Source organism: Strongyloides ratti (assembly GCF_001040885.1).
Source record: "Strongyloides ratti genome assembly S_ratti_ED321, chromosome : 2".
NCBI lineage: Eukaryota > Metazoa > Nematoda > Chromadorea > Rhabditida > Strongyloididae > Strongyloides > Strongyloides ratti.
This window is the reverse complement of record NC_037308.1, coordinates 4844668-4864332: the sequence shown is the minus strand read 5'-3', so window position 1 is coordinate 4864332 and position 19665 is coordinate 4844668. Positions and strand designations below refer to the sequence as shown.

At 24.3% G+C, this 19665-nt stretch overlaps 6 protein-coding genes across 6 annotated transcripts; 4 read left to right on the top strand and 2 right to left on the bottom strand.

The window, feature by feature from the left end:
• Positions 1 to 20: 20 nt before the first annotated feature.
• On the bottom strand, positions 21 to 4431 carry SRAE_2000155000 (E3 ubiquitin-protein ligase listerin; the record flags this gene model as incomplete). Its single annotated transcript, XM_024652515.1, has 3 exons — positions 21 to 3061; positions 3161 to 4352; positions 4399 to 4431. 3 exons carry the CDS (start codon positions 4429 to 4431, stop codon positions 21 to 23), a joined length of 4266 nt encoding a protein of 1421 aa, XP_024506084.1.
• A 266-nt stretch (positions 4432 to 4697) lies between these two features.
• On the top strand, positions 4698 to 6127 carry SRAE_2000154900 (Origin recognition complex subunit 5; the record flags this gene model as incomplete). The annotated part of the gene is made up of 4 exons (XM_024652514.1): positions 4698 to 4889; positions 4931 to 5288; positions 5334 to 5611; positions 5666 to 6127. The coding sequence occupies 4 exons, from the start codon at positions 4698 to 4700 to the stop codon at positions 6125 to 6127; spliced, it is 1290 nt and encodes a 429-aa protein (XP_024506083.1).
• A 697-nt stretch (positions 6128 to 6824) lies between these two features.
• Positions 6825 to 8013, top strand: SRAE_2000154800 (Potassium channel subfamily K member 18; the record flags this gene model as incomplete). The annotated part of the gene is made up of 2 exons (XM_024652513.1): positions 6825 to 7055; positions 7111 to 8013. The coding sequence occupies 2 exons, from the start codon at positions 6825 to 6827 to the stop codon at positions 8011 to 8013; spliced, it is 1134 nt and encodes a 377-aa protein (XP_024506082.1).
• A 254-nt stretch (positions 8014 to 8267) lies between these two features.
• Positions 8268 to 10647, bottom strand: SRAE_2000154700 (Hexokinase family and Hexokinase, N-terminal domain and Hexokinase, C-terminal domain-containing protein; the record flags this gene model as incomplete). The annotated part of the gene is made up of 3 exons (XM_024652512.1): positions 8268 to 9532; positions 9669 to 9771; positions 10507 to 10647. 3 exons carry the CDS (start codon positions 10645 to 10647, stop codon positions 8268 to 8270), a joined length of 1509 nt encoding a protein of 502 aa, XP_024506081.1.
• Positions 10648 to 13254: 2607 nt separating this feature from the next.
• SRAE_2000154600 (Threonylcarbamoyladenosine tRNA methylthiotransferase) lies at positions 13255 to 15340 on the top strand (the record flags this gene model as incomplete). The annotated part of the gene is made up of 5 exons (XM_024652511.1): positions 13255 to 13623; positions 13686 to 14103; positions 14146 to 14302; positions 14424 to 14909; positions 15298 to 15340. 5 exons carry the CDS (start codon positions 13255 to 13257, stop codon positions 15338 to 15340), a joined length of 1473 nt encoding a protein of 490 aa, XP_024506080.1.
• Positions 15341 to 15753: 413 nt separating this feature from the next.
• On the top strand, positions 15754 to 19651 carry SRAE_2000154500 (Na+ channel, amiloride-sensitive family-containing protein; the record flags this gene model as incomplete). The annotated part of the gene is made up of 7 exons (XM_024652510.1): positions 15754 to 15803; positions 15864 to 16113; positions 16356 to 17854; positions 17917 to 18178; positions 18288 to 18498; positions 18551 to 18807; positions 19385 to 19651. 7 exons carry the CDS (start codon positions 15754 to 15756, stop codon positions 19649 to 19651), a joined length of 2796 nt encoding a protein of 931 aa, XP_024506079.1.
• Between the last annotated feature and the right edge of the window lie 14 nt (positions 19652 to 19665).

Sequence of the window (19665 nt, the reverse complement as noted above, 5' to 3'; positions counted from 1 at the left end):
TTAATATAAAAGTAACAAATTTATATAAATTCAGTTCGGCATAAGGGGCAACTTGAATTATTAGATGTATCAAACCATTTATAAAGACATTGAGCATGAAATTTATGTTTACATTGTTTACATTTAACACGAGGAAGTTGATTATTAACAGAATTAACTATCATAATACAAATGGAACAATTTTCTATACCCTCAAGATGTTTATCAAAGTTTCTCTTCCATTGTTGTAGACCAGAAATAATTAAACCATTTTGATGAGAAATATATGTTGATACTTGCATTAACCATTTATTATTTATTTTCTTTGCTACAACAGATTTATCTGTTTCAACAATTGGTAAAGATAAAGGATAATCATCTTGGAGAATGACACGAAGATTCATACCTGAACCAGGTTCAATTTCATAAAATGCTTCTATTGTCTTGATAACTTTACAAACTTTTATTGATAATCTTGATCCTGATTTTTCTTTCCATGTTGATGAATTAATAAGTTCCTCTTCAATAATAGAAGGTGAAAAATACTTTACAATGTAATCTTTTATTGAACCTTTAGTTGAATTTGGTAATAAATTTATCCATTGTCTAATAAAAACAGGAATTGTTTTTAATGTTTGATAAAATACATAACAAGCATAATTAGATAAAGTTAAATATTGATCTTCATGGCAATTTCTAAATTTAGGTATTTCTTTAAAGTGTTTCTTACTTGAATTTTCACGACTAAATGGTACATCTGGAAGATAAAACATTGCTATACCTAATCCTATTGATACCAATTCACTATCTAATGCCTCCATATACAATAATTTTTCTTCAGCTTCAAGTGTTTTAAAGAAATAAATTAAACTATTCCATAATAATAATTCAAATGGTATATATGTTGTAGGAAGTCCATTATTTTCACTATCTGCTTTTATTTGTTCTAAGTCAACTTTCTTTAACAAAGCTGTTATAACAGGTGGTAAAATGGCAACACATTTATCAACTGTAATATTTTCACTTTCTTTTTTTGTTTCATCAACTAATTTTTTATTTTCATAATAAAAATATAATGGTAAAACTGTGTGAAAGAGAGATGCAGCAACAATTTGAACATGAGCTGAAAGTTTATTTTGCATCAATTCTGTAAATATATATATATATTTTTTAGTTGAATCTTCTATTGTCATATTTGGTTCTTGAACAATTTCATCACATTTTATTTGATCAATTATTGTAATGATACAATTAGATATACTATTTATTAAATTGATGTTAGAAATATAGAATGATGGTGACATTGAATTTAGATGAAGAAATATTTTAAGAATATTTGGAAAGACAGATTGAATAACAAAAATCCATTCTTTAAGTTCATAATTTTCTGCTATTGTATGGTATCCTCTAATTGTTTTTGCCGCTTTTTCTCTTTTTGTAATTATATCACAACCTATTTTTATAGAATTTCTAAATAATTGAAGTGATATACTATTATCATTGGATATAATGTTATCAATATTTTCTACACCGTAACTAAATAATGTTACTAATCCACAAACTCTAAAATCATCAGCATTCTCTAATGAAATAGTATTAAATATATCTGCATCTTTAAGAAAAATGTTTAAAATGTAATTTAAAGATTTGAGCTTCTTTTTATCTTCTGTATATAAAAACATCCAATCTTCCCAATCATCATCAAGATATATTTTATCTCTTAATTCATTATTCTCAATTAATCCTCTTAATTCTTTACTACTTGGTTTCATACTTTCACTTACTTCATTTTTAATAAGTAAGTTTTTATAGCAAGAATAATTTCTATATTCTTCAGGTAATACTAAACTTAATTCATTCACATCATACTTTTCTATGTTAAATGTATAATCCAAAGTAAGATCTTTTATATAACTACTTTGTTTGATTAATTGGAGAATTCTATTAAAAGCCAATACAATTAAAACTGATTTTTTTCCCCGATCCTCATCATATCCATTTCCATTTTCAATAATTTTTTTAAATATTAAACATTTTTTTAAGAGTAATAAAAATGTTTCTTCGGTATCTAAATTTGTTATATTTTCTTCACAGTCAATTTCTTCAATATGTTCACTCAACAATGAATAAAAATTCTTTGATAAAAATTTTGAATAGAAGTCAAATTTACTATCCCAAATTAAGAAAGGCAAAAAGTTACAATCACTAACAATGATTGCATTTTCAGAAAATTCTAATATACGTGAAATCTTCTTGTTTTTTAAAAAATTTTCATATATATTGTTCATTTCTTCAATATTATATGTTTCATCATTACACATATTAAAAATTTTTTTAAGCCGTTCACTACATTCTGGTGAAATAGTTTTTTTAATCTTCAATAAAAGTTTAAACAAAAAACAAATTAAATTTTCTTCAATGTCTGGAATGTAGTTTCCATTTGCAAGTAAATCTAGTAATGCCAAGTAGACATCAGGTGATGCTACTTTTATCAAAGACAAAAAAGTTTTTTCATAAAGATTATTGTCAAAATACTTGTATAAATGTTTTAGAGATTCAAAAACAAGACCAGATATTTTTTTATTGCCAACAGCATTATATATAACTAGAATACACTCTCTGACTGTTTCAATGTTTAACTTATTTATATTAGTATCATCTATAGCTTGTATTACAGCCAAACATGTAAATGGATCTTTAAGATTTAAATGTTTTTTAAAATATTCACACAGTTCCTCTTCATTACTTTCATTTAAAGATTTTTGTAAAATTTGAACCTTAATTGTTTGATCTTCTGTATCTGCAAATCTTTTAAATAATGGTTCAAGTGAAATATTTTGACAACCGTCAGATTTTTTTTCAGTAAAAGATAAATACAATTCAGTAGAAATTTGTGGACAATTAAGCAAATCTTTTTTAAATTTTTGGCAATTAGTTGCTTCATAAAATTTAATAGCAAAATCCTCAAACTCTGGAAATTTGTCAACTAATCCTTTTATCATGTAGTCAATTAACATATCAAATTTTTCATCTTCCATAATTTGTTTATCTTTTCCTTTTTTAAATATCCATATTCCTAAATCTAGAACACATTTTGTTACAACAGAATCATTAATAGAAAAACAATAATCTAATAATTTTTTAAAGTATTCTAATAGGTAATTGACTAAATTTGCCTCACCCCCAGATGTAAATAAGGAATATTTATATATTTCACTTATTGACTGAACAAATGAATCAGATGTTTTCTTTTCTATTTCTCTTTCCAAAAGACTATCTAAAATAGATTCAGTAAAAGATTGTTTTTTTTCTTTATTTCTTTTACAAATAATATCAAAGACTGGTAATAAATTATCAGAAATAAAACTCCATTTAATGTAACATCTTCTAACTATTTTTATTATCTTTGGAATGATGGCTTTGTTAATATCAACCTTCTCAAAATATTTATCATTTTGGGCAAATTTTAAAAAACAATTAAATGCAGCTTTGCAAAATAAAATATCATCGTTATCCAAATTTGACAATATAATTGATGACAACTTTGTTTCAATAAATAATTCTTCATTATCCTTTGACAGTTCCAAAATTAATTCTAGATATGTTGTTTTAACGATGACTGTTAATGAAGTTAGATGATTTATTATAACGGGATTAGAAAATTTTTCACTCAATTTTTTACTATATTCTTTATCGTTTAAATATTTTATTAATTTCAACAATGTACCAAGTGATTGAGCAATTAATCTACTTTCTCTCTGTTTATCCGTCTCATCCTCAACAAACTTTTGTGGTTTCATTAATTTATGTGTTTTACTAATAATTTCCATACATAAATCATCTAATTGTTCTTTGAATGTAACAAATATTTGGTTTCTTTTACCAGGGAAACATACTTCAATTAAAGAATCTCCTTGACGTTTAACTTGACTTGAGGCATCACTTGTTGAAAAAATAACGTAAGGCATAACTAATTTTAACTTTTTAGAAGCATCTTTTTTCAATGAAGATATAAGTATTTTTAAAAGATCTATAGCTAATGATCTAATCGTTGGTGATGCGTGGGCACAAAGTTTTGAAAACATAACAGCATAAGCTTCATATATAAGTTTATTTTCACTAATATCATTCTTCATAACAATTTCTTTCAATTCCTTTATACCTTTTTCTTTTGTCAATTTATCTTTTTTTTCTATTTTTTTTAACAAAATTTTTAACTCATGAGTATACTCCTCTCCCAAATTTTCAACTATCAATTCACTTTCTTCAACTGTAACATTCGTATTATTTCCTCCAACAGCATTAAAACCAATAAATCCACTACTGAAACCTTTTGAAATTAAATTTTCAGCTGCCCGTAGACTAGAAGCTGTCTATAAAATTAAAAAACACTTTTGATTAAAATAATTATTTCCTAACCTTTATTTTACCTCCACCAGTTCCTTTTTTCATTATTAATTTTTTGAATAGAAATAATTAATATTTTTGTAAAATTTAAATATATATATATTTTTGCCAATTTGGTACTTTTTTATAAACAAAGATAAAGAGTAACGGTAATGAAATCGTTGTCAATTACATATTATTTTATTCATTTTAAGAGAAATTTCTTGGTAAGATGTTCTGTCATTTAATACCGGGAAGTTTTTTATTTACGTATTGTATTTTCATTAATAAAAGTTAATTAATCTTTTGGAAATAAATTTATTTAAATCAAAATGTCAGGAGGAATTGAAACTACTATTTCAGCAAATGAAAGAGAAAATATTACAAGTTTTCTACTTCAGACAACTAAAGGACTTAATCATTTACATATTTCTGGAGGATTTCAACCAAAAGAAGATGATATTTTAAAATATATAAAAAATTTTGACACATTAAATGAAAATTCATTTCTTGATTATGTATATGTAAGTCTAATTTTTAAATTATATTTTTTGATAATTTGTAGATTGTCAAAGATATTAATTTATTAATGTTTGATGGATCAGTTCCATTTCTATTTGAGGAGATATTTGATGATAAAAACAAAGGAAAACTAAAAAGTAGTGCTAACATAGTAGATTTTTTTAATTCAAAAAGATTTATTACCAAATATTATAGTAAAATTATTGTTATTTTACTAAGGAATGCTGAATACTTGACTGAATTTAATAGTTTATTTTTAAAAAATTTTTTTGAAATTCCTCAATGCACAGAAATTTTGATTAAATTCATTACAGTTTCAAAGTTACCATGGCATGTAATTTCTACTAAAGTAGGTATCAGACCATCAACAATGGAAATTGTTTTATCACCTTTAGATAGAGGTAATGTGGCTTATTTTAATCTTTTTTTTATTAAATATATTTTAGCTGAAACAGAATGGTACTTGTTAAATTCACTTTGTAATTTCTTTGAAGATAAAGAAAATTCTGCTTTCTATTATAAGAGAAGTGAACTAGAAAAATATGTTGATGTGTTTCTACAAGCTACTTATACATTTTGTAGAGATATTAATGCTTTACTATTTCTAGCTAAAAAATGTTTGGAAAAGTTAACCAACAGAAATATAGGAATATCAGGGAGTAAAGCAAAAGAGTTACAAGACATAAATGTAATTATTTTTGATGTTTTGTCCTCTTACTACATGGTATGTCTAACTTTTTTTTTAACTGTTTGTTTTTATTTTATAATATAATTATAGGGTAAACAAAATAATTCAGAAATTTCGAAAAATATCAATTTACCAGTTATAGTTAGATATGCAATAGTTGCTGCTTACTGTGCTTCATTTAATCCTCCTTCTTCGGATAAAAGATTTTTTGTGAAACAACATATTAAACAACGAAAGACAATGTATGATGTTAAAAAAGATCCAAAAAATTCTCTTCATGAATTAGGACCAAAAAGTTTTTCTGTAGATAGATTTAAAATGATTTTTTCATTTTTATTATCAAAACAAGATGTTATTGATCCTTTGAGTGTTGGGACAGCAGATATTCTTGAAAATTTATGTAATCTTGGTATGCTTGGTAGGTCTACAAAACAAACAAATTTTGACTTTCCAAAATATCGTTCAATATTACCAATGGAATTCGTTGAAAAAGTTGGAGATTCTATTGATATAACATTAAAAAATTTTCTTTGTGATTTTGCATCATTGTAAATATTTTTTTTTATATATATATTCTTTAATTATAATTTAATTTTATTATATCTATAAGCAAAAAAATACTGTCAAATCAAAAAATGTCACTTGAAATTATTTTAACTATCTTCGAAGTTTTAAATCCTGTGGGAATGTTATCAATTTCATTTACCATACCAAAAATATATATAAGTTTTGTCAATTTTTAACTACTAAACAGTAGATAATAAATTAAAATGAAGAAGAAGATGACAGGAGGGGCCATAACATTACCAGATTTTTCTTTTTTTTTTTTTAACGAAACAGAAAATATATTGTTGATATAGTGCCTTTATAAGAACATACATGTGTATGGTTCATTGCTTATCAATTATCATTTAAATGAAAATTAAAATAAACATAGTAAAAGTTTATAAGAGTTTTCAATTTTTAGGGTATAATACACATACATAGTTGAAAATCTTATGCCTTTTGCCATTTAATAATGTATATATAAATATATAAAAAGGTTAAATATATTTATAGGTGAAAATATTATTATTAAAATATATGTTTACTATTATTAATAATTTATAGGAACAATCTTTTTCAATTATATTTGTAAAGAGTTTATTTTTATATTAACCTCCCATTCTATTCATTGAATTTTTAATAATCTACCCTAACAATTAAATAATAATTATATTCTCTTTAGAAAAATAAAAAAAAAAGTAATATGTTAAGTGGTAGGCATGAAAAATGGCACAAATCATTCTTTTCTTCATTTACACAACCTCAAATGTCCTCAAGATTTGTTCAGAAAGTTAGATTAATATTACCTCATATTTTATTGTGTACAGCAACTTTGGTATATATTTGTATTGGTGCTGAATTATTTTATCTTATAGAAGCTCCATATGAATTAGAACATAGAAAATTTCATATAGATAATATTAGAGAGATTCAAGTATGTTTTATCTTATTTTTTTTTTTATTATAAATACCAAAATATCTTATTTTAGGAAAAAGTTAAATATTTTGATATTCATAAATACGGTAATGAAAGTGCTGAACAATTGATAGATGAACTTATTTATGTTTCTATGCAAGCATTTGATGAAGGAATAACATTAGAAGATTTTGATATAGAAACAAATTTAACAAATAAATGGACATTTTCAACAGCAGTATTTTTTGCTGTAACTGTTGTTACAACAATAGGATATGGTAATCTTGTACCTATCTCATTTTTTGGAAGATTTTTTTGTATATTTTATTCATTTCTTGGTATACCATTAACATTAATTACAATTGCTGATGTTGCTAAATTTTTATCTGATCTTATTAATCATTGTTACTGGAGAAATGTAAGAAGAAAAGATCTTAAGAAAGATGGGCTTATAAATGAAGAAGATGATGTTGATAGTCTTGCTGCAACCATTGAAACCAGTTCAGCAGCTCAATTTTTTGTTCTTCTTCTCTTACTTGTTTATATGGCAGTGGCTGCTTATGTTTTTACACATCTTCAAGAATGGAATTTTTTGGATTCATTTTACTTTACATTAATTACACTTGTTACTATTGGATATGGTGATTTAAATATTGAAACAAATGGTGAAAATTATTATGGATGGATAGCATTTATTTTTGTTGGTCTTATATTATCAACATTAACAGTTGATTTAGTTGGATCTGCCTGTATTCAAAATTTACACTCATTTGGTAGAAATTTTGATGCTCTTGGTTTTTTAAGATCTGCTTTACGGAATGGTAAACATGCTACAGTAGATCAATGGGATGCATTTTGTCCTGAGGAGTATTGGCTTATGCCATGGATTGATGAGATACGTAAATTTAGCTCATTAAGTGCTTTAAAAGATTCTGAAAATAATTCAAAAAAAAGTAGTCAATCATTAAAAGTATAAAATGAATCATTTTATTGTTATGTAAGTATAATAAAAAAAAATAATAACTAGAAATTAACATTTTTTTTAAGGCAAATATTTTTATAAAATAATTATAACACAAAAATAACCACTTTAAAAATTATACAATATATAGTAAAGCTATTTACTGCTTTTTATAATATCTTATCCTCTATTCAATAAAAATTTTTTCATTTCATTTAAAGTATTTTTTGTTAAAATATACAATAATTTCTACTTTTTTTTCTATATTCCTAATTAACTCCAGCTTCTTTATTTATTCTTGTTGCTACTGCAGCTACTAAAGCAGCTCCACGACCAGAGCCATCATGCGAAAGCATGATTTGGAAATCCAGACCTGGATTAACTAATTCTTCTACTTTTTGATCTAGCAATTCGGGAAATGTTGGATGAAATCTGTATACAGATCCATCAATTCCAACAGTAACCATTGGTTTGTTGATTCTATTTATCAATGTAGCAATACCTATAGCACATAAATGTGCAGCTCTTGTTGAAACAATTGAACAAACATATGCAACATTAGAACAATCTGTTGGTGTAGGACAGTCAATACCAATATCTTCTAAAATAGATTGTGTTTTAAGGAATGTTCTATCTTGATCATTTGCTATATCAGCCTCAATTTCAGAAACATACTTTGTTGGGAATACTCCAGGTTGAGATATACCATAATAATCTCCACCAAAAATAATTCCCTCTCTTGCTAGGTCTTCAAGGATTACACGGACAATTTCGCCCATATACATTCCAGAGATCATTTTTTCAAATAACTGTTTTCCACGATTTATTGTTCCACTATCAACGATTTCATCAAATTTGGTTCTAATAAAATCCATCTTACCATCATCACCAAAACCTCCCCATTCTGTGTTAATACACATTTCATCAGGTTGACCATCAGTCTCAGGATCAATTTCACCATTTAACTTATAAATTCTATTAATTTTTTCCATATAACAAGCATTTGATCCTGTCCCACAAATGATACCAATATTGCAAGTAGTTTCCTGGAAAGCACAAGCCATCATTGTTCCAGTTGTATCATTAAGAACAGCAACAACATCAATATCAATGTCACCTCTCCTAATACATGCTTCCCTAAGAAGTTGAACAACATCATTACCTTCAACATTCGTAGCTTTGAAACCTTTTGTCCAATTACATAATTTTGCACATGTTAAACCTTCCTGAGAACATGGAAATGAAAATGTAAACCCTAAAGGTAATTTTTCTTTTCCCTTTAAATCATGTTCATCCATAAAATCAGCCAAACATTTAGCAATATGATCAAATAATGCCTCACCAGTACCTTTCATAATAGAATCAGGAACTCTAAAAATCTTTGATGACATTGGATTTTCTCTTCCATTTAAAGTAATAAGGAGAACTCTAAAATTTGTTCCACCAAGATCGAGAGCCAAAAATTCACCCCTTTCGGTACCATTTGAGACAGCCCTAACATAGGATGGTAGCATTTTAACAGCAGCAGTTTTAGCTTAAAATATAATATTTAAACATTATACAAAATATCATGTAATTAGATACTACTATAATTTTTCGTATATATATATATAAAAAGTTTACTTTCTTTTTTTTTTATTTTCAAAAATACTAATTATTAATAAACATACCTGTTTCAGGACGTAGACCTTCTTCAAAACTTTCATCCATTCTTTTCATTAACTCTCTACTATCTTCATGAGTTAGTATAAGAGGTTTACAAACTTCTTGAATCTAAAAAAATAAAATAAAATTATATTAATAATTATAAAATAAAAAAACCTTTTTAAAGATAATTTTTTCTTTTAACCTATCAGATATATCAACTGGTCTAACTCCAAAATGAATCTTATAGAGATTCTTGCAATCAACAAAAAATACCATTTTTTTTTGGTTGTCTAAATAAAGTATATCACCAAAAAAATTATTAAAAAAAACTACATAAATTTCTTTAAAATTTAATAATATATGTATAAAATAACTTTTCCTATTAAAAAGCTATAAAAGAATACTACGTAATAAAAATAAATTTTCCCTTATAAATTACTATATTTTAAAATTGTTTATATTTCTACTTATAAGTAGTAAAAGAAAAAAACTTCAAGTGCCACATTTATATAGCATGTAAAATATTTCTGAAACTCAATTAATTTATACAAAACTTTTATATATAACAAAGTAAACTATTACACGCCTCTTTCTAAACTGTTTTAAATTTGTATAAAAATCTCTTAATATCAAAAAATCGTCTACTTCAATTATTTTATAAGATCAAGTTACAAAATTCATTCTAAATTTGTACTAGAAATAAACAAATATCTAAACATGGAAATTTAAGTACCAAAATGTTTAGTTTTTGTTTCAATACATCATGAACATAAAATGTTACCAAATTAATATCTATGATTAAAAAAAAAGACTTTTAAAATAATTTTGTGTCATTTTTATTATAATTTATTTTAAACAAACCTCTTCAAACTTTGAAAAATCAATTGAATTTCTGGAACTCATACGCCTCAACCTTTCCCTTCTTTTGGAGGAGTCAAAACTTGACTTGGCAATTGTAATTGATCCATGTTTATTGACTACTGAATGTTTTAATGGATGCATTTGTTAGAATTTATAAATTAATTTTGTCCTTTTCTTGATTGTTCTTCTCAAAGAGTATTACAAAATAAATAATCCTCTTTGATTTTTATTTTATTTTACTTAAGTTGTGTTAGTACAATAAAAAAGTTATATAGAAATTTGTTTTTTTTTTTTTGTTAATATAGTATTAGTATTTTTGATTACTGCCGTAGAGTTACAAAGGAGTAATCAATTTGTCTAAAAATAAAAGAAGAAAAAAATTATACAATGACATTTAATGACCATAGTGATATGTGTGTAAATAGATAATCTTTAATATTGATAAGATAGGAAAAAAAAAAAAAGAAAACGTAAACTTTAAGTCATTAAAATATTAAATAATTATACAAACATTATATCTTTACAATTTTAAAAAATGTATCAATAGTAGTAGAAAAAATAAAATAACATTCCAATTAATTTATTCTCAAAACTTTCTTTACATATTATTAACCAATAACTATCAATAAAATTATACTTAAATAAAAGTTATATTACAAAAAAAATTACAATAAACTATAAAAGATAATTTTAAAATATGAATATTAAAATAAAATATTTATGTGTTATCAATTGGCACGTAGGCATAAGTATATACATATGTATATATAATATCTGCCTTCATAACCATGGCATTTTCTTTAAAAGCAGCAAAAAAAAAAATTTTTTTTTTTTTGGGGAATATGTATGTCGACTAAAAGAGTAAACACATATTGAAAAGCTGCTACTCATATATATATATATGTTGTATTAAAAGACAATATATAAAAAGCAAACTTTTTAAAATAAAAAAAAAAGATTTAACGATGAAGGAAGTCTCTTCTCTGTCAATGAGAGAAAATACACTTTTGAAAAAGATAAAAAATATACTTATGGAATATTTTAGTGTTAGGAATGTTATTTATCATTATTTTTACTAACAAATTTTTCACATAGTATGTCTATAAATAGCAATTATAAAAAAAATTGTTCTATCAAATAAATGTATCGATGATAAATGATGAGAAATAAAACTTAGCAAAAAAAAATTATATTTATAATTAATAATAACTTTTAAAAATAAATATTTTGATCATAGTTAAAGAATAAAATAATATAAAGAAAACTGACACGTTGGTTATAATGTTTTAAACGATAACAAATAAAGCTAACTTTGTTCATCTATATAGTTATTTTATATATACATCAATATAAAGCCGTTAACACATAAAAAAATTAATAAAAAAAAAAGATATACGACCATATTTAGGTATACCACATAGTGTATGTATATAAAGAGTATCTCAAAAATAATTGTACCCTACTCTATTTTTGGTAATTTTTACAAATTGAAAAAAAATAGTTTTCTCTACATTTGTTTTTAATTGGCTATTTATCAAATTAGTTAAGTAATGTAATAATTAGATTATATTTTTAATTTATTATTTGACATTAAAACCAATCTTTAATTTATTAATTTTATATAAAAAGTAATTAATATTTTAATAATATTATGCTTACTTTTAAGATATCCTGTATATAGTATAAATCACTAACTAAAAAGAATAACTTTAAAATTTGTCATTTAACAAATATACATATATTTTATATTACATTTTAAAATAAAGAAACCAAAAAAAAAATAATCTAGGAGGTAGAAAAATTTTTACTATAAAATAAAGATTATAGAAGTTTTATAAATAAGAATTTGATTATATATTTCTTTCTCCCTATTTAAAGATATACTTTTTGTTTAAAAACTTTTATAAGCTAAAAGGATTTTTTTCCAAAATCACGCCAGCCTAACTATATACAATAATATATATATATATTAAAATAATAATATTAAAAATTATTGATATTGAATGATAAATATTATCTCTTAGTATATTATATTGTTAAAAAATTACATAAGTGCTCAGGAAAGAACAATAAAATATTATATTAAAACATCATAAAAATATATTAATATTCAAACAAAATAAAACAAAACATTTTTAAAAATTTTTCAAGATAATGTTAAATTAAAAAAAAATTTTTGGTAACATTATTTTTTAAGTGAAAAATCAACAAAAGATATTTAGACTATCTATCTTTATTTTCTCAGATACTTTAATAAATACATAATATAATAATTTTATTTTGGTAATATTTTTCTCCTACAAAAAAGATGTATTTTAAAAAGTATTATAGAAGATGTTTAAGAAATAAAATGAAATCGCTGAAGAGACAAATATATATAATATAATATATTGTTATGATATGATTGCACGTCAATTTTTGAAATGTCAAATGTATATGATTATTGATGAGATGATGATGTAGGAATTTTTTTTTTTTGTTTTATCAAATTACATTTAAAATATTTCCTGATACCTTTATTTTTTCTCTCATTACCTCAGAATAGTTTATAAGTATTAACAATAAACTATATAACATTAGCTTATAACTCTTTTTTTTTATTTTAAACTTTACTATTAAAATGTCTTGGAGAGAAATCCTGTAAAATAAAGCATCTTTATATTTTTAAATAATGGTAAAATATATTAGGAAAAAAAAAAGAAGTTAATTCAGATTTATTTAATATTTTGATATAATATTTCTATAATAATGGATATTGAAGATTGTTTTGATACGTTAAATGTTGATAAAAAAAAAGATGATGAAATTAAAGTAAAAGTAAGGACAAAAAATGTTAAAAACAAAGAAGAAATTGGTAAATTAGATAGTATTGTACCATGGACAAAATCTGTTTATGTCAAAACTTGGGGTTGTTCACATAACAGTTCTGATTCTGAATACATGAGTGGTCTCCTTTCTAAAGCTGGTTTTCCTGTTGTTAAAAATAAGGAAGATGCCGATGTTTGGCTTCTTAATAGTTGTACTGTTAAAACACCCTCTGAAACAACTTTTATGAATCAAATTGCGGAGGCTAAAGGAAAAGGAAAAAATGTTGTTGTTGCTGGTTGTGTATCACAGGTATAAAAAAATCAATAGTATTTTAATAAAAAAAACTATTTTTTATTTTTGTTTTTTTAAAGGCTGCTCCAAATGAACCATATTTAAAGGATATTTCTATTATTGGTGTTAAACAAATTGATCAGGTTGTCAATGTAGTTGAAGAAACAATTAAAGGAAATACAGTAAGATTATTATCTCAAAAAGGAAAAGATGTACAGTTATCAGCACCAAAAATAAGAAAAAATGAACTTATTGAAATTTTAGCTATAAATTCAGGATGTCTTAATAATTGTACTTATTGTAAAACTAAACTTGCACGCGGTGATTTAGTTTCATATCCATTGGAAGATTTAGTTCAAACGGCAAAAAATGCTTTTGAAGTTGATGGATGTAAAGAGTTATGGTTAACAAGTGAAGATTTAGGTGCTTATGGAAGAGATATTGGTCTTGTATTACCTGACTTATTAAAAGAACTTGTAAAAATAATTCCTGAAGATTGTATGATGAGACTTGGAATGACAAATCCTCCCTACATTTTAGATCACTTAGAGGAAATTGCAGAAATTTTAAATCATCCTCGTGTTTATTCATTTCTTCACATTCCCGTTCAGGCAGCTTCTAATAGTGTATTAGGGGAAATGAAGCGTGAATACACCAAAGAACATTTTTGCCAAATTGTTGACTATATGAAAGAACAGTAAGTTTAATATTCTCTAAAATAATGGTTTTTTTTCTATTATATTATTATTATACTTTATAAAAACAATTATTATAATTAAAAAACTTTATGGAAATAATAACCTTTTTTTTTTGTTTAGTGTTCCAGGAATATATATAGCAACAGACTTTATTTGTGCTTTTCCAACAGAAACAGTAGAAGATTTTGAAGAGTCAATGGAACTTGTAAGAAAATATAAATTTCCTAGTTTATATATTAATCAATTTTATCCACGATCTGGAACTCCAGCTGCAAGATTAAAAAAAATTCCAACACAAGAAGCTAGAAGGAGGACTGGACTGATGACTGATTTATTTAATACTTATTCTAGATATGATAAAAGTAGAATAGGAAAAATAGAAAAAGTTTTAGTATGTGAAGTCGCTACTGATAAGTCTCACCTTGTTGGCCATAATAAGACTTATGAACATATTCTTGTACCATATAAAGAAGGACTTCTTGGAACATGGGTAGATGTAGAAATTGTTGAAATATCAAAGTTTTGCATGAAAAGTAAAGTAGTCAATAATACTGATGTTGATGTTAATACAGATAAAAATAATAATAATTTTATGCAAAAGATAGTGTTATATTCTTTTATTGTTATATTTATTTCATTTTTGTTAAAATATGTATCATTATTTTTTTAAAAAAAATAATTACTATGTTATTAAATAGATTACTGTTATTGTTTTATTTTTTTTATATTATAAAATAAATAAAATCTAAGTATGCAATAAATCATTATTTAAATATAGTAACTTTTATTTTTAGTAAAACTTTTTAAAATAATGTTAAAAGTTCTTAACTAAATTTACTTTTCATTATTATACAATACTTTAGGGAGTTTACATAAACATCAACATATATTTTATGCTTTCCTTCCTTAAATATAAATTAATTTCTCTCTTATACTTTTTTTTTTGTCTAAGAAAACCTTTTTGTAAATCCATCAGAATTTTGAAATGATTTAGTAGAAGTAAAAAAAAAAAGAAAATATTTGAAACGCCTCCATAATACTAGACATAATAATATTGCCACCGGAAACATGATATTAAGTAAAAAATTTTTTTTTTTTAAAAATTGTAGCATTATTTATTTTAAATATATATATATATATTGAATATAGTTATCTTGTAATTATTTTAAAGTATACAAAGTTTTCTAGATATTAATTTTTTGTTATATTATACATAGATTATTTAAACGATATTTAAAAAGGGTGATTGAAATTCAAATGTCATTAACTTATAATGTTAACAAGACATTGTTATTTATTATGAATTTATTAATCATAGAAATATACATATTTTGACTTTATAGTTTAGGGAGTTTGAGAATAACTAATAATTTGCACTTTTATTAACTTTCATTATCCTTTTTATTCTCATATATGGGTCAACTTTCTAAAAAAAATTTAAAACACCATTATGTATAATAGTGTAATCCTTAATCTTAGTGATTTTGCCAGCAATACTAGGTATGTTTATATAATTTATCTTTTGTTTAATTTTAATGTTTAACTTTTTAAATATTTCAGTGCTCATGGGATTCCAAGAGCATATAATAACAAAGGCCTTCGTCGTTCCTTATGGCTTCTCCTTTTTTCAGCATGCCTTGGAGCATTCTTTGGACAGGCATATTATTTGGTGGCAAAATTTTTACGTAATGATAAAATTGTATCAGTAGAATTAAAATTTGAAAAACTTGAATTTCCTAGTGTTACAGTTTGTAATCTTAATCCATATAAAAATTCACTTGCTAGAACTATGGGAGCATTAAAAGATACAGTAAGTTTTTAAATATAATAATAATTTAGTATACAAATAAAAAAAATGAAATTGTACTTTTTAAATATCAAGAGAGACATATTGTTGTAACATTTTATTCACAAAATATAATAGATGATGTACTATAAAAAAATAAAACGATTTGTAGTTTAACCATAAATAAAACTAAAAATAATATAGTTTCTTTTAACGAAAAAAAAAGTATTATCCATTTATTAAACTTTATTCATTTTTTTTAATAGCTTAATGCTTTTGATTCTGCCATCTCATCAACAGAAAAAGATGGTAAATCAAAAAAGACCCGTCGTCAATTACCAAGAAATTCATCTTACAAAACAAAAATTGTCAAATCTCCTTGTATTAAATCTATGGAAGAAATTTATATACCTTCTGAAGAAAGTAAAGAATACTGTTATTGTTTTATTACAAAAACATTAAATAATATTTGGTCATGTACACCAATAGGTGAGTGGAAAAAAACAACCTGTCAATATTGCTCCCTTTCTGATACTTCATTTTGTTTACGTTTACCTAACAATAATACTATAGGAGGTGTTTTGACAGATTTATCATCATCAACCTCATTTGTCAAATCAACTTTTCCATGCATTTGTAATTCAATCTCAACCCCTGATGAAGGGTGTTTTTTATCAAATTTTGATGCTTATATTCCAAAATGGCCATTAATTGGGAGGGATGAAAAATGTTTATGTTATATAGATAATAATAATATTTCTTCATGTCATATCACCTCAAATGGTAATGATGATTGTTTATGTTTTGCTCCCAAAAATAATGATAATTATTATTGTAAAAAAAGAAGTATGTGGTATATTCATAAATGCAAAGATTGTAATTGGAATGGTATATGTCATAAAAGTTGGGCACTTCATACATATGATATATGCCTTTGTGATGATGAGGGAAAATGTTTTGAGGTCAAAGAAAGTGAGGTAGATAATATTAATGATAATGTTATTAGAATTGATTATGAAATTGAAAAACGGCATAAAAGAGGATTAAAAAGTAAGGGACAAAAAACTAAAGAAGCTTTAGATTTATCTCCTGGAAAAGATGTTATGGTTATTTATGCTAAATGTAAATGTGAAGGATCTATTTCATGTGAAGGGCAAAAAGAAAGTACCCCAGCTGAAAAGTATAATGAATTATGCCTATGTGCTTATAATCAAAAAAATGGAATTGTTTGGCCATGTTATAAACCAGAAGTTTGGAAAAATAGAAAATGTACAGGTTGTTTTGGTAATGGGGGTTGTCAATATGCAAATTCAACTTTTACTAAAGGAAAAAATGCATGTAAATGTGCTGATATTATAAGATTTTGTGTTGAAACACCACCTCCATCTACAAATTTAATTAATGTTGAAAAAATAGCATCTAATTTAACAGGTGCAATTATGTCACTTAGTAATCATTCTTTGGATCTTTCTGAAGAAGAAGATTATTTAGATCAATTAATTGCTGATGATTCAATACCAAAATATTGGCAGATATCTAAAACAACAACAATTTCGCCAGAGATTGTCCAAAAAGAAATTGAAAAAGAAAAGGCTTTTGGATTAAAAGATTTTACAGATCCTATCGCAATAAGAGCTAAATCCGCAGAAAACCTTATCTTTGCTGTTAGTAATTTATCAGAAACTGAAAAATTATCACTAGGTTATACACAAACTGAGTTCATAAAAAAATGTTCATTTAATGGAAGACAATGTTCTGTTGAAAAGTTTGTTACATTTTTATCTTGTCTAAAATTTAATCTTTTATTTTAATAAATTTTTTTTATAGTGATTTCATTAAATTTGTTGACCCAACATATGGAAATTGTTTTACATTTAATTACAATAAGTCTGAAAGACAAAATATTGACAAAGCTGGCAATATTAACGGTCTACGTTTTGAGGCTTTTGTTAATCTATCTGATTATCTACCAACAACTGAAGCTGCTGGTATAAGATTAACAGTACATAACCCAGAACAACAACCATTTCCTGATACTGAAGGATATAGTGCGCCAACCGGATTTCTTTCATCATTCGGCATAAAACTTGTAAGTATATACCTATTACTAATTTTAATAGCACATGTTAAATACTATAAAAAAACATAATGAAACATTTTAAGTTAAACAAATATATTTATTTTTTTATGTATTGTAGAAAAAAGTAAAAAGACTCCCGGCTCCATATGGTGATTGTTATGAGGGAGAAAAGAATGAGGATTATATATATAGGGATAAAGAATACTCAACAGAAGGTTGTATAAGGACATGTTTACAAAAAAGTTTAGTTAAAGCATGTGGTTGTGGTGATCCTAGATTTCCACAATATATGAATGATTCTAATTGTCCTGTTAATGATCCAATAGCAAGTATGTATTTTATACCTTTTTTTTAAATTTTATTAACTTATAATTTTTTAAGGAGAATGTTTAAAAAAAGAAATAAAAAGATCAATTTCTAAAGAAAGTTGTAATTGTAGGCAACCATGTTTATCATTAATATACAGTGTAACATATTCCTCAAGTAGATGGCCATCTGGTATAAATTTTAGAAGAACATGCGAAGAAGGTTTAACTCCATTAGAATGCTTAAATTTTTATAGAGAACAAGGTGCTATGATAGAAGTTTTTTTTGAACAATTAAATTACGAAGCTTTAGAAGAAAGTGAAGCTTATGCTGTAAGTTTTTATTTTATAAAAATTAAAAAAATTATTAAAAAAAATGCCACGAGCCGGGATCGAACCGGCGACATTTAGATCTTCAGTCTAACGCTCTCCCAACTGAGCTATCATGGCACATCCTTATATGGTTGTATTATTTCCTGGAAAAAATCCCTTAAAATAACTTTTTTTTACATGAAAAATAACTATTTCATTTAATTATAATAATTCTTAGATGGTCGTAAATAAGACTGTTAAAAAATTATCAAATATAATTAGTATTTTTCTCATAATACCACTATTTATTATTTTATACAATATAAAAACGTTTCTTAAGAACACTCCAATTAATATAACTAACAATAAAATATATATATTTTATAATTAACAACTGTTTATTATGCATTAAAAATGATTGGTAAAAATGAATAATAATTATAAAATTATACGATATCTCAATAATATATACATATATATATGTATATATTTATATATAAAGCAATCTAAATTTATATTAAAATTAGGAAAAAAAATTTTATACAATCATAATCATAAAATTATATATTAAATGTAATTATAACAATTTATATTTTAGCTACCAAATCTTATCTCTGATTTTGGAGGTCAATTAGGTTTATTTCTTGGTTGTAGTGTTATAACAATAATGGAAGTTGGAATATTATGTGTTGATCTACTTGTTACATTTTTTGGTTATCTCTGCAAATTTTTTAAAAATAAAAAGAATCCAGAACCAAAACTTAATGTTTATACAAAAGTTTTGAATAATCCAAATGGACATAGAAATGGTATTTCTTTTGTCACTTCAAATGAATGTGGAGATAATTATAATAAATGTAAATAATAAATTTTATAAAA